Source organism: Cebus imitator, unplaced genomic scaffold, assembly GCF_001604975.1.
Source record: "Cebus imitator isolate Cc_AM_T3 unplaced genomic scaffold, Cebus_imitator-1.0 Scaffold107, whole genome shotgun sequence".
Taxonomy (NCBI): Eukaryota; Metazoa; Chordata; class Mammalia; order Primates; family Cebidae; genus Cebus; species Cebus imitator.
In genome coordinates, this window is record NW_016107422.1 from 619,808 (window position 1) to 635,135 (window position 15,328).

Consider the following 15,328-nt stretch of genomic DNA (forward strand, 5'->3'; position numbering starts at 1 on the left):
AATGAACTAACTCAACCAGAATGAAAGGAGACTAGGGACTCCAAACTTTTAAGTATATGTCTGACTTATTAAAATAAGGTCACATTCGTTTTAAACATAATTTGAAATATATTTCTTGTCTGGATATTTTAACCACTTTTAAACTTGACCCTAAAAACAGGCCGTTTCTCATTATTTGAGGTAGCTATGTTCTATAAAGTTTCCACAAACAATGAATTATTGAATATTGAACAATTATTCCCAGGGAAAATACAGGGTGAAATTCCTACGAGCCTCTGGTCACATTTACATTAACTAATAAAATGTTTAACCTTATTTTATAAGTGCTTCTCTTTAAAGACACCTTAACTGTTATTTATTGTCAATTCATTAACACTGAACTCACAGCCGGCAGCACTATAACTCACGAAGCTTACCTAATACATGTATTTAATATTTTCACCATGAGGTACTTCACAATCTTCCTGCACTTAGGAACACTACACAGCACTTTAGCACTATACTTGTGGGCCAACATTAACAGCAAAATCACCAACAAAAAGCACAATTCAAAACACATAGCCCTAAACAGACTACATGCTTGTTTACAGCCTGAGTGCCAAAACAAGAAGACTTTGACCTCCTATGCAAACATGCATATAGACGGACTCAAATTTTTCATCACTCTGTGTATGTCCACAAAGGACCACAAAAGCGCTGCAACTGTTGATTTGGAGATCTCAAAAAAATTTTTACCTACTAAGTGAATTCACAAATACAGAATTCAAGAGCTTTCAAGAAAAAAAAGACACTCTTTTCATTTCTACTTATGCTATCTGAGAACATAATGATCACTAATGACTATATATACAAATACAGTATGGAACTACTAACATTTAACAACTGCTAAGTAATGGCACTTCCTGAAGGTGAAAACACAAGTTTATGAAATCAACGTCACTTATTGTCACAGCAGCCAATCGGATCTTTCTAAAACATGTTAAATCATATCATATCCCTGCTTAAAACCCATCAATGGTTTCTAATTACCTTAAGAATAAAATTCAAACCGTCAAACCGCTTTACATGGTCTAAAAAGCCCTACCATAATCTGTGTCCTATCTATCCCCTCCAATCTCAAACACTCATGATCCTCACTATACTTCAACCATACTGACTACCATTCTGTTCCTTTACACCTAAGTTCAATTAAAAAACATTTCCCCCAAAAAATCAGAATGCAGGTCTTTAGCATAGCAATGTTATGTAAAACTACAAATCTATAATTTTGCACTTCATAGTTTCAGAAACTACTTTTACAATCTAGATAAATTAACCATAAACACATAGCTTATTTAATAGTTTCACTCCCTATCCAACACCATAAAGCTGGATTCAACTTCCAATTTAGGCAAGCTTTATATTTTGTTTTAGGTTAGGTTTTGAAGAAAAATGGCACTTCTTTTAAAATAAGTATGGCCAGAACTTTTTAAACAAAAACCAAGAGCCAGTAATAGTAATATCCTTTTTTAATCCCACTTGGAAATCACAAAGAAGGCATTAATAAGTTATGACTTAATTCTGCATAGCTAACAGAAAAACATTTTTGTCATGTTTTCACTTTGTCATATTTTCTCAGTATCAGACAAAGGCATCTCTGAGATACTTTTCCCATTATCAAAGTTGTGGATCATTTCATGGATTTTAAAGAGATTTAGTCCTCATTAACTGAGAAGTAGTTACCTAGAGCCTCCATGCTATCTAAAATATTGAGTTTTAATAACTGATTTTCTAATGAATAATAGAGTTCTCAAATTTAAATGAATCCCCACTTCAGGAGTAAATCCAAAATGTAGTTGAAGTCAATGATAAAGTGGAAAAAAACTTTAATGATTTCAAATCCTCTCCATTAAAAAAAAAAAAAATCCAAATGCAAATAATTTTCCAAGCTCTCTATTCAACTGGTCACACAGTTTAATGTTCACCTCTTTCATAAAAGGGCTTATAGTACTTACGGTAGTCAAAGGATTTGGGGTTGGTATTGGAAGCAGTCCTGCACCAGGCATCAGACTTGTCATGGTTGGAGCAGGAGCCAATAAAGAGAGGGCTTTGGATTCCTCTGGGATTTTACCTGCAGAGGCAAGTTCCAAACATTACAGAAAGCAGAAACACCACACAAACTTTACACTATGATTTTACAATTACCCTTGCAGTTAAAAAATAATAATAATAAATGAATCTATCTATCAGATCCATATAAAGAAATAAATAAGAACTTAAGTCTTTCCTTTTATCCTGCTCTACTAGGAAAAATAAAAGTGAGCAAAACTTCAAATATTAACAATCTCATTAATGGAATATTATTTTAAAAATTGAATAATGTAGACAATTATTTAACACTTTGAGCTATGGGTCACCTGTACTGGAAACTTAATGTTCATGAACCAAACGATATCAAGCATGGACGCTTTCCCAGGACGGTGTTTTCGCGGTGATCGAAAGTTGTGTTACACATGACAACCGTTCGTGTTGGCTGCATCACTAATAGCACACAGAACATCAGATACAGAAAAGAAGAACATTTTTTAAAGTTTAATCCCCAGAAATGGCAAATAACCAAATTAGTCAAAAAAAGAAAAAGAAAAAACAAATATGTGCGAATTGAAATTTGTTTCTTAATGAGTGCCCCTATTCTGTTACTGAAACTACCTATTTGTGATGCAAACAAATTCTGATAACCCTCCAATAGATTCCATTTAATTTCAAATAGAAAATAAAAACTTACTTCATGTAATCAACTTTAATGTAAAAAGAAGCCTACATCCATACAGCTAATCAGGCATCTCACTACCATCAGCGATGCCTAATGAGGAATTTAGTTCCAAAAAATATGCCTTGGGAAACTGCTAAAAAAATTTTTAGGGCAAAAAAAAAAGTTCCTTTTTTCAGAAAACTTCTTAAAGTACTAACTTTTAGAACCAACTTATGTATACTTATCTAAAGGGGGAGGTGAATGCTTTAAAGCTTGCTTATAAACATTTTAACTGCCTAATAACAAGAGAAGCACTAAAATAATAACACTTAGAAGGGAAAAAAAAAAACCCTACAACCTAAAGAAATGAAAAACCTACCCTGAAATAAGTACGATTTGTCATATTCGTTGCTGAATTCTAATCAATTACTTCTGATAAGGACTGCAACTTTCGCGTTATTTTTCCTTATCTTCTTAGGCAAAAAAAAAAAAAAATCTTAAATAGTTTACTACATGTGGATATATTTAGAATACTCATGTGCTAGCTGGTGAAGCATTTCCATTATTAATTCTCCAAAAGTGTTTTAAAAGACAATGCACAAAATCATGCTAAACTGAAATATAGCATATGCAGTAAATTTCCACAAGCACCACGCCTGGTTTCAGTTGTAAAAATTTATATGAACAACCAGATGTGTAAAGTAAATCCCTAAACAATATTATCTGGATATATCTCTAAACATGGATGGAACTCAATTCAGAATTGAAAACTTGATTTAAATAATGGCTACGCCTTATTTATTAGGAAGCAAATAAAAATTACTTTTTATTAGTTTTAGCAAATGCCTACTACTTTCTAACTTTACAGCATCTAAGTTTATATTACTTCACTAATCTCAAAACCAAAGTTATTTTATTATTTCAGTATAAATTCTGGAGAACAGATTTCTTAACATGCATAAACAAAAGGCAGGCAGGCCTTATTGAAAACGTCAAATAACAATAATCTGTTTTATATGTATTAGTTATTGGTATTAACACATGTATTTATATATACCCACATATATACTATACTGTTTATATTGATTTCACCTGTTTTTTGTTATAAATTTTCTGTTATAAATTATCTTAAAAGGTTTGTAAAACCTGAACATTCTTGGCAAGGTTTTGAGATAAACTCCATCTTCACTACCTTAATACATGCACCTAAAAAAACTAAGAGTTCTAATCTAGTAATGTTCCAAATTTAATATTACTTGTCCAATAAGCAAAACTTCCCACTGAAGACAGTGTAGAAAGACTACACAAACAAAAAGGGTATTCAATACCAGTCAAAAGTTGATTACTTAGTACTATGAAATCTTTCACTTTTGACTTAAAGTATCAATAGGTTGTCAGACTCTCTCACTGCCTTTCACAAGAGTAATAAACTACTATAAATGTATAACTCCACTGTAAGCACATTTTTAGATAAATTAACTGTTAATTACCATTCTAAGTACTCTATATACTTATTCTAATTACCTAATGGTAATGCTGAAAGTACTTTAAGAAAAAGCTCCATCACTTAATTTCCAAGATAGAATTCTACCAAATTTACCCTCCAAATAACAGAGTTTATAAAGTATAAAACAAATAAGCATTTAGCATTTTTCCCAAACTATACACTGAGGAAAACATCTCTCACAGTATTAAAGTATTAGTCCTAATCTCAGAATCCATTTAGAAGCTAGTAACCTCCAAAGAATATTCAACAAAAAAATTCACACTAACAAAAACACACATGCAAATAAGTTTCTCAAATATCCATTCCCCACATAGGCAATAAAGTCTTAAGGAAATGTTATATAATAAATAACCTTCACAAAAATAAAAGGCTCTTCTCTGCTCCCAGACTGTTATATTTACTTATTTTCCTTGATGATTTTGTATGAATAAAATTGCAGAGGGAAGGACAAAAATTAAGAGCTATCAGTTTTTATGAGAGATGTAGGCTAGGGGGAAAAAAAAAACTAGAAAAATGTTGCACTGAGATCAGAAAGTGTTCCTGAGATACTTAGCAGTGTTTTAATGTTTAAAGAACAAAATGTACCTTATCAGTCCATACACACGAATTAAGACTCACACTGAGCTTCACAACACTGTATCCTAATTTACCGCATGAAAATTTGCTTTATCTTAAGGTTGAACTCTGCTAATCACATCCCAATATAATTTGCAACACGTTATGAACCCTTAATGAAATACCATTTACAAAGAACTGGAAAACCAGCTCACAAGTTAAAGTGAAAGAGATTTAACAAAACAAAAACAAAAACAAAAACAAAAAAAGGGACAAAATAAAGAAAAAGAAATGAAATTAAAGTAAAACAATAAAAAACAGAGACAGGGCGTCCATCTTCTGCGGTTCAGACTCCGATCTCATTTCCCCAATGAAGGTTTCACTTGACGGCAGGTTTAGTGGCATGGCAAACAATGCCTAACTCAGGCAAGTGTAACAGGTCTGCCTTGGCCAGTCTAGTCATCTAATAATGCACAAATATCACATAGAGAAAACATACAAAACCAAATTAATAGTCAAAATCCATCTACCAGAAAATGTGGACATAAAGTTATGACTGATGATTAGGCTGACACCCTTGTTATGTTTGACCTTATCTTTTTCTACGTGTTAACATTTATAAAAAGAAATCTGAAATGCACGCAACAACAAAAAGAGGTCATATTTGGACAAGTATAATGAAAGCATATTTTATTTTGAAATGGCATGTTTTATTAACAAAGGCTAATGCTTAATAAGCATGAAATTGTTACACATCAAATGTTACTTTTACAGCTTAAGATATTCTCACATTACTGTCTGTACTAAAAAACAGCAATTCGAAGAAACTGAAAAAACTTAAAATTTTTTTCTATGGTATTTCTCACTTATGTGATGATGCTGTTTGTTCAACATCAAGGAAAGGATGTAGCCAGTGAGGTCAATGGAACACTGCTTGCTTACAGCACCATAGCACATCTTCCTCTTATAGAACTTACTCCACTGGAATACTTCTCTTTGGTTATTTCACAATCACTCTGCTATCTTTTTTAGTACCATAATGCACTATTTCTCTGCTTGTAGTGCATAATCCGACTTTTAACAGCTCACTGTGAAATTCTCCAGGTTCCATAAATTCATCTCTGCTGTATTTAATACAACTAATGAAAAATGTGTATCTGAATGTTTTACCAATATCAATTGTAGGTTAGTGTTTTAAAATATTTACTTACTTATAACTAAATTCCAATAAAAGTATACTTAACTTTTCATGTTCAAAAACAGTAAAACTGTCTAAGTTGTAATATTAAAAATATTAAACAGGTATATCTGAATGTACATTTATTCATCTCTATCAAGTAAAATAAACAATAAAAGGGACATCTACATGCCCATAATCTTGAACATTTATAACAAACCACAATAGGACTTCTCAGATATATGAAAGATTCTATGGGAATATAGTAGGTCCAAACCAAGCAAGACTGATAAAATTCTTCCTTCCAATTCACTACCATGCTAATAACATAATAAAAGATCCTGTGTTACTGGTGGTATTAACTTTCTGATATAATTAATATGCTAGATTAATCAACCTTTACCTGATTTTTTTTTCCCCATGCAGTTTCTCCGTATGAAATTTCACTAAAAAGTATGTAGAACAAAACCATTAACCAACTCCTTTCCCACCTTACCAATTTGGGGCTCACTGTGGCCTTACAGATCAGCAGATAAGTATATATTCAGCCAAGAATTAACTTTAATCCATTTTTATCTTTCCTACCCACTCTAACCCCCAAGCATGGGAAAGACACTTCCAAATTTAACTGAAAAATATTGAGAATTTCCTATTCTGGGACTTCAAAAATACCAGCTTAGTACTCACTGTATTAGACTGTAATGTTTTTGACATCCCAGAGCAGGCATTCTGAAATAAACATAAAACCTCAAAAATGCAGGAAACTGCTTATTATATATTGTTATTTTAATATTAGCCTGACTACTAAAAGAGGTTTTAAAATTACATATGAAAGCACATCAAATTGTTTCCCATAAACTTTTATGTTTAAAACAGTTCAGTTACAATTATCCACCCAAGAAAATCTACTTAAAGACATTTTAATTTATAATAACCCAATTCTAAACTCCTGTACATATGCTAGACAGTGCTCTGAATAAAAGTTAATTACACACCAGAAGTGTCAAAATTCAGCACAGTCTATTATACGTGAGTGGCTCTGTAAATAGAAGTTACCAAAAAATAGTAGTGATAATTAGTTCTTAAAGCAGTTTAAGTCATAAAACTTAATGGATACTATACGGCCTTCGTTCCAATTTTCAACAACTACCTCCCTGATGGAGGCTTTGGAAAATTGCTTTCCTCTTTTTATTCGTACCCCTCTTGCCCCTTTTTTTGAGGTCAATAAAAGAAAAAAATAAAATTCCAGTTGCATAGCAAACAATTACACTTAATATAAAATAATGATCTCATAATAACAATTAAGGTAAATTACCTTAAGAGTATACTTAAAAGTATAAATTACAAATATTTTTCTTATAAATATCACTTAATCCCAATTTGCCAAAACGTGTACACTGTTTTCATTTGTAACAGTATTAATATTGAACACACACGGTAAATGATTTTTTATGCATTTAAAATAATTTCCCCTATCAACTTTTTTTTAATTTCAGAAAGCTTTCTCTACAATCTGCAAATTGACTACAGAAAGCCACAGCAAACCAGAAGCCAATTTATGAATGTTAAGTTGTCAAGTCTCAAATGTACGTTACTCACAAATTAACCATTTTAATATTACTACTAGGTAAAAATGTTTACCTTCTCCAAATTTCATTCTTACTTTCACACATACACCAGAGTATTGTCTACTTGCCAATTTCTAGGAAAGCTAAAGGCAATAACAGACAGGACAGAAATTAAAATAACAGGAAAAAAAAAAGTGAGATACCAACCTTCTGCACAAGGAACAACTATCAGAGCTCTGTCAATAAAAACCGTGTTAGTTAGATGCTGGGCCACGCCAACACTTGATGGATCACGAAACTTAACATAACATACTTTGGAGGAAAAAGCAAGAGGTGCGTTGCTGCAAAATAAAAAGAAAAACAATTGGACTAATAAACATTTGCTTGGTCTTATCATTTTCACTTAAAATTTCTTTCTTCATCTTTACATAATCTTACAAAATGAAGACTAAAATTTTTTGTTAAGAATCATTAACACATAAAATAGTGAAACTTACTCAATTAATGGTGACTTCTCTGCCAAGACAGAAGGCAATCTATGTAGACTTACTGCTTTACTTGTCAAACTTGGAACTCAATCAATCCTTAATCCAAGTGAAATGTTAAAAAAAAAAAAGCTAATTTAACTCAAAAATGTTCAAAAAGTGTATCAAATGTAGGCAAAAATCCATTTATAAAAGCTCCAATCCTCAAGATTTCAAATTTTATCATCATTCCAACTCTTCCTAAATGTTACTACCAAGCCTCAAGATTACAAATTTTATCATCATACCAATTCTTCCTAAATGTGATTCTCAAGTGTTTACATCACTAAAAAAACTTCACAACAGTCTTAGAAACAATCAGGTAATACAGAATTTAAATTAAGGTCTGTTGCATACACCCGAATGCTTCAAGATAGACAGCGATACGATTTTCCAGACAAAAAGTTTTACAAACAAAATCTTACATATTCTATAGGCACAACAGCATAGACTCTAACTGGACCTACTTAATTCAGTTCAATCCAGGCAGGACTGTAGTAAAAATGAACCAGACATAACACAAATGAAAGGAATTTTTCCTAACATGAATACATCCTGTTAGATTCGAAAATATACTATCCTCATGAATAATCATTTTGTCAGCCTATCCTTAATTACTTTTCATTAAAATCTGTAATTGTCTTTAGCAGGAAAAAAAAGACCCAAACTAAGTATATACGTAATCTATAACACAGATTTTTTTCTTAAAATCTATTTAAAACATTTAAGATTTTTTCACACTAAAAAAACAGATTACTTGAAAAATATATGACTTAATAGTAATGTACTTTCATTCACAAAACAGGAAAGAAAATTGATTATAATTTTGGAACTAGTAAACGGCTAGTCACCTAATTCCAAACTTCTTGCAACCATAATCATTCAACTAATCAAGAATCTTTAAGCCATTTTGATGTATTATTATTAAATTAGCAATTCCACAAACAGTTGTTTTTACAATTTAAAAATCCAGATTTCTCTGTAATTCTTCGTGTTCAGGAACAAAATCCATGTTTAAACAATGTAGAATAATCACATTAATAATGGTTAAATATATATTTATGCCGTTAACCAAACACTGTGATAAAATGTACTTGCATTTAGAATTTGAAACTACTTACATTATTAACACAATTAGTAAGGCTAATTAAAGTTGAAAAAAAAAAAAAGTACCTCTTAGCATCCAACTCGATTTTGCCTAAGGCCATCCTATTCAGGATTCACACCAGCCCTCACCAAAAATCCTTCCTTACCCAACCCAACACCTAAGTCAAACCACTTTGTATACTGACACTGAGGTAAACACATGCACAACCAGACTTAACTCACCACCTTTACATGACCAAATCGCCAACTCAGGCCTCTTGTGAGCTCTAGGCTCCCAGATCCAAGTGCCTGCTGGAATATTATACCTTGGTGGTCACTAAATAAGTCCAAAACACATTTTATCATCCTCCTTCCTTACCAGGCTTGCCCTCTGTCCCCTACATTCCATATCTCAGTAAAAGATACCATCATATTACCCAAGTCTGAAGACTGGAGTCACTAGCGTGACCATCCTAAGCACTGCCCACCAACTACTTCCAAAGCTCTTTCTGGGTACACAATAAAATTCCATTTTTCTGTTCCTTTAAGTTAGGTGTGGCCATGTAACCTGCTTTTGTCAATTAAATATGAGCAGAACTGACATGTGTCACTATTCTGAAGAAGCTTTAGGGACCACTGTTTGGCTCTTTTCCTCTGCCACAGTGACTGGCAACACTCAAAAGATAAGGTTGGCTAACTCATCAGCTTCATTCCAGAGTGAATAATCACAATGAGTAAAGTTCCCACCCCCAGGAATTTAGTCTAAAAAATAATATTTTATCAGCCAGCCATGGTGGTTCATGCCTGTAATCCCAGAACTATGGGAGGTAAAGGCAGGCGGATCACCTGATGTCAGGAGTTCGAGACCAGCCTGGTCAATGTAGTGAAACCCCATCTCTACTAAAAATACAAAAATCAGCCAGGTATGGTGGCACACGCCTGTAATCCCAGCTACTTGGGAGGCTGAGGCACAAGAATTGCTTGAAACTGGGAGGCAGAGGTTACAGTGAGCAGAGATCACACCACTGCACTCCAGCCTGAGCAACAGAGTGAGGCTGTGTCTCAAAAAAGAAAAAAAAAACTGTAAAAATACAAAGATTTGAAGTTGTTTCCAAAACTGTGACTTATTGTCACTGATAAATTATCCTCGACCTTTCTGTCCTCCTCACCCAATTGGTCAATAAATCCTGCTTAGAGTATCTTCTAAGTATTTGCCACGTTAATTTTTTCATCATTCTCATATCAATGCCTTAATTCAGGCCGTCATCGTTTCTCATGTGGATTACTAAACAGCTCTTAACAAGTCAGACAGCACCCAACCTCAAATCCTTTTTAATGGTCTTCCACAAAAGCTTCCACAGTGATCTTTCTTAACGCTAAATCTCATGTATCACTCTACATATTAAATTTCCTTTAAAGTACTATTCTGTTCTTGCCTCATTACGTAAATGTACCCAAAAATTTTACCTGTGGTTCCCACAACACATCACAAACATCTGGGTCTTCATATACGCTATTCCATTTGGTTATGATGTCCTCTCTAACTCCCATTTTGAATGCTAATTCCACTTTTCTTCAAGTCTTAAATTTCCAAGTCTTCTGGTAAACCATCTTAAGATACCACAGTGTTAGGTACACCCTCCTACATGTGTACCAAGACATTCTATATTGCTTCAGCACAGGCCTTATCACGGTTTCCGTATGTGAAACCCTCAACGGATCCCGTAAGCTTCCCTAGCCACAACTGATTAGTCACCAGTCTCAAGAGCCCATTTCCCTGGCTGACCAGTAACCTATAACTTGGGAAGTCAGGCTTAACCAAATGGGCTAGAACAATCAATCAGGTTCTCTCTCTTGGACTGGAAGATAATTTACAGTAAACTGTAAGCCAGATAATGACTACAGAATAGACATGCAAAGAAAATAGACAGAAACAAACTGAACTGATAATCAATACTGGAGAGAAAGAAGCAGATAGTCACCTTGATTGCTGATACCCTTCCAGTTCCCAGTCCTAGTTCCCATGAGGCCTGGGTGCACTACCATCTTTATTTTTCAATGTAGTGAAATCTTTCTTTTTAATATTAACGTCTCTTCTTGAGCTACACTGGGTAACACTGTTTTTGTCATGGTAACCAAAAACAATCTGTGATTATAATAACCTACTAAAGCCCTAGCAATTGCAACAGGAATAACTCTTTTGCCTCTGAAATCTTCAAGAGCCTGACAGATAATGCTGAAGCAACATTTCCAAAATTGACAGACACATTTGTGAAAGAATGTAAACCTAAGTAAGCACCAGTGAGAACTAAAACCACATTTCCAAATACCACTAGCTGAAATCTACTTCATTTCAAATTTAAAACATCCACAGGAACAGGAATTCTGAGTCTGGTTTGTCACGCAACCACATGTGAAGACATGCCACCAAGATTTCATAAGCCTGGGAACTGGTTTAAAAAATGTTGGTCTGGGCCGGGCGCGGTGGCTCAAGCCTGTAATCCCAGCACTTTGGGAGGCCGAGGCGGGTGGATCACGAGGTCAAGAGATCGAGATCATCCTGGTCAACATGGTGAAACCCCGTCTCTACTAAAGATACAAAAAATCAGCTGGGCATGGGTGTAATCCCAGCTACTCAGGAGGGTGAGGCAGGAGAATTGCCTGAACCCAGGAGGCGGAGGTTGCGGTGAGCCGAGATCGCGCCATTGCACTCCAGCCTGGGTAACAAGAGCGAAACTCCGTCCCAAAAAAAAAAAAAAAAAAAAGTTGGTCTGTTCTGAAAAGCATTATCATGGAAGTATGGATACTAGGTATGGCCACTCCACTGATTTAAGCAATTTTCTTTCTTCTTTTCTTTTCTGAGACAGAGCCTCACACTGCCACCCAGGCTGGAGCACAATGTCACGATCTCGACTCACTGCAACCTCTGCCTCCTGGGTTCACGCAATTCTGCCTCAGCCTCCCAAGTGGCTGGGATTACAGGTGTACACCACCACACCCAGCTAATTTTTTGGATTTTTAATAGAGACAATTTCACTATGTTGGCCAGACTGGTCTTGAACCCCTGACCTTGTGATCCACCCGCCTGGCCAATTTTCTTCATCTGCATTTCTAATTAACTTCCTTAAAATAAATATCAACTTACATTTACTTCATACAAATGCAAATATTTGAAATTTTCAGGAGAGGTAACACTATTTTGACCATTATAAACTAAAATTACTAGAGTGGCAAGCCAACATACAGATAGCTCAGCAAACCAATGTGTACTTGTTTGCGTCCAGGAGTTCAAGACCAGCCTGGGCAACAGAGCAAGATCTTGGGGGGGGGGGGATAAAAGGGGATGATATATTCCATTTGGTCTTAATGTATGCATCTACAGAAACTGGCAGGCTGGTACAGTGGCTCACATCTGTCATCCTAGGACTTTGGGAGGTCAAGGCAGGCAGACTGCTTTAGCCCAGGAGTTTGAGTCCAGCCTATGTAACACAGTGAATGTGCATCTCTACTAAAATAAATAAATAAATAAAATTTTTAAAATAAATTTAAAAAAAGAAAGTAGCAGTATCCAAATTTAGCAGATTTTAGTTTGACCTCATTTGTTAAGTTTTGGTTTTTTAACACACAAAAATCAATTTAAAAAAAAATTAAAACTTCTCACTGGGTAGTAAATGCAGAAACCAAAAAAACCCAGCTTTCTGGGCATCAATTAAATTTATTGGCCCTAACTGGTTATTTTGTCTTTTATTAAACATAATGATAGAATTATACAATATTTTTAAAAACCAATGAGGTAATAATGTGTCCAATATTTTATTAGTACATTAATATACATCCTTTAGAGGACCTATCAAAAAAGATACAAGCCAAAATAAGAGCAAATCACACAACATGTACAAAAATATTTGGTGCATAATAATGCACAGGGTTTATAATATAACAGAGTTTCTCCACTGTTAACAATATAACAGGGTTTCTCCACTAGGCTTCGGTGGCCCTATGACTAGCGCAATTCCTCCTGTTTAAGACTTTCTTATGACTTGCTAACATTTAACTCAATAAAGGCCAACAGGCCCTCCAATCATTAACAATCAAAAATACACACCTCCCAATGTTGTTAGCGAAAATCCACTAATTTGTAATACAAAGAAAAGCAATCAAAATATCCAATAATAGAATTTCAAAAACACAATACACTCAGAAATTACTAATCTTTAAATATTACTATAAATAAAACAGCAATATAGAAAACGCTCATGACAAATTAAGTGAGAAAAGTTTAAAATCACAGTGTGTGATTCCTTTGATTATGCTATTACAATAAATGCATGTGAAAATGACTGCAGGGAAATCCATAGAAATGGAGAGAAGCTTTGACAGGTAGGATCACAAGTGCTGTTTCCTTTTCTCTATTTTCTGTAAAATGGCTATAGTGGTTATGCTAATTTTTAACTAAAAAAACTTAAATAAGTAGTTGACACATTTTTCCATTCTTTCTTAGAACTTTTGAAGACCAGAGAAGTGAAGGAAATCAGCAAACCAAAAAACTCAACACAGGAAAAATGTCTAGTGCTACAAATCAGGATAGGCCTACCAATTTCAGGGTTTAGTTACTAGGGGGACATGGGGAGCTTATAGGGTGCAGATAAAACTGATCTGCGTGCTGGTTATGCTGGTTACAGAGGTATGTTTACTTTGTAAAGATTCACCAACCTTCCCTTATGATCTGTGCATTTTTTCTGTAGGTATATTAAACCTCAACGAAAAAACAGCAAGATTTCTTACTTGTGTAAGAATGTTTTCGCAAGCTATGAGATTGATTTATTGTACAAAAAGTTAATAGTAATTCTACATATTTATCAACTGGCAGCACAAAAAAAGAATGACAAATTACAAATAAGAATTCTTAATGCTAGGCCGGGCGCGGTGGCTCAAGCCTGTAATCCCAGCACTTTGGGAGGCCGAGGCGGGTGGATCACGAGGTCAAGAGATCGAGACCATCCTGGTCAACATGGTGAAACCCCGTCTCTACTAAAAATACAAAAAATTAGCTGGGCATGGTGGTGCGTGCCTGTAATCCCAGCTACTCAGGAGGCTGAGGCAGGAGAATTGCCTGAACCCGGGAGGCAGAGGTTGCGGTGAGCCAAGATCGCGCCATTGCACTCCAGCCTGGGTAACAAGAGTGAAACTCCGTCTCAAAAAAAAAGAATTCTTAATGCTTACAGTGAATGTTCACAAGAATTCCTTAACCTTAAAAAATTCTTAATGTTTAAAAAATAAAGATGAAAACCACTTCATCATGCCAAAAGAATTGAATTTAAAATCTGAATTTTCCTATTAACAATGTAAGTCATTTTTTTTTAAGAGATAGGGGGTCTCACTATGTTACTTAGGTTGTAATCAAACTTCTGGGCTCAAGCTATTCTCCCACCTCTGCCTCCTGAGTAGCTGGGACTATAGATGCATACCACTACACCTGGCTCAATCATAGAATTTTAATGAGAAACTACTTTCACATTCTATTGAAGAAATAGATTTCCAATTTTAAAACGATTAACTTTCTACTCAGCTTCCAAAGATGTCATAAAATAATTCATGTAACACTGCAAAACTATATATTTTCAATACAACTACCACTATTGCATTTTTATCCATTTCGGCTCAAATTTGCAAACACATCTTTTAATTTAAAGACCAGGCAATGACAACTTCATCACGAAGCAGAAAACTTGTGAATAAAGCATGTCAATATTGCTGCAAAACAAGAATGAGGGACCTAGTATTGCAATGAGGGAAAAACTAAGGATTTTGCCTGGCCCATATGTTAAATTTATGCAACAATTTTGTTTAATGTGTTAGTTTAAGCAAACTATCTTAATCTTCCACATGTTTAAGAACCCTTTATTCCCTTTCACTTTTAAACTCCAAGTAATAATACCTGATTTCAAAAAGGTACCCCATTATGTCAGTTAATAACTGGCCAGGTGTTGTCACCCAAACCCAAGTTTCAACCAAATAAAATGATATTATGTTGGTAATGAACATTTTGGGGCGGGACGCGGTGATTCACGCCTGTAATCCCAGCACAGCACTCTGGGAGGCCGAGGCGGGCGGATCACGAGGTCAGGCAGTCGAGACCAGCCTGGTCAACATAGTGAAGCCCTGTCTCTACTAAAAATA

The 15,328-nt window shown here is 34.6% G+C and overlaps 1 protein-coding gene across 4 annotated transcripts in view; it reads right to left on the bottom strand.

Moving 5' to 3' along the window:
• The window catches only part of SREK1 (splicing regulatory glutamic acid and lysine rich protein 1), a 42,887-nt gene that overhangs the window by 24,642 nt on the left and 2,917 nt on the right, over nucleotides 1-15,328 (bottom strand). For 2 of the 4 annotated variants that reach the window (XM_017537839.2, XM_017537838.2), the window contains exons 2-3: nucleotides 7,746-7,879; nucleotides 1,995-2,110 (exon numbers count right to left, since the gene is read on the bottom strand). In XM_017537839.2, the coding sequence (XP_017393328.1) occupies nucleotides 1,995-2,110; nucleotides 7,746-7,879 (250 nt within the window). Of the gene's footprint in view, nucleotides 1-1,994; nucleotides 2,111-2,396; nucleotides 7,614-7,745; nucleotides 7,880-15,328 lie in introns of those variants that run through there. The other 2 variants (XM_017537840.2, XM_017537841.2) reach the window with 2 other exon arrangements.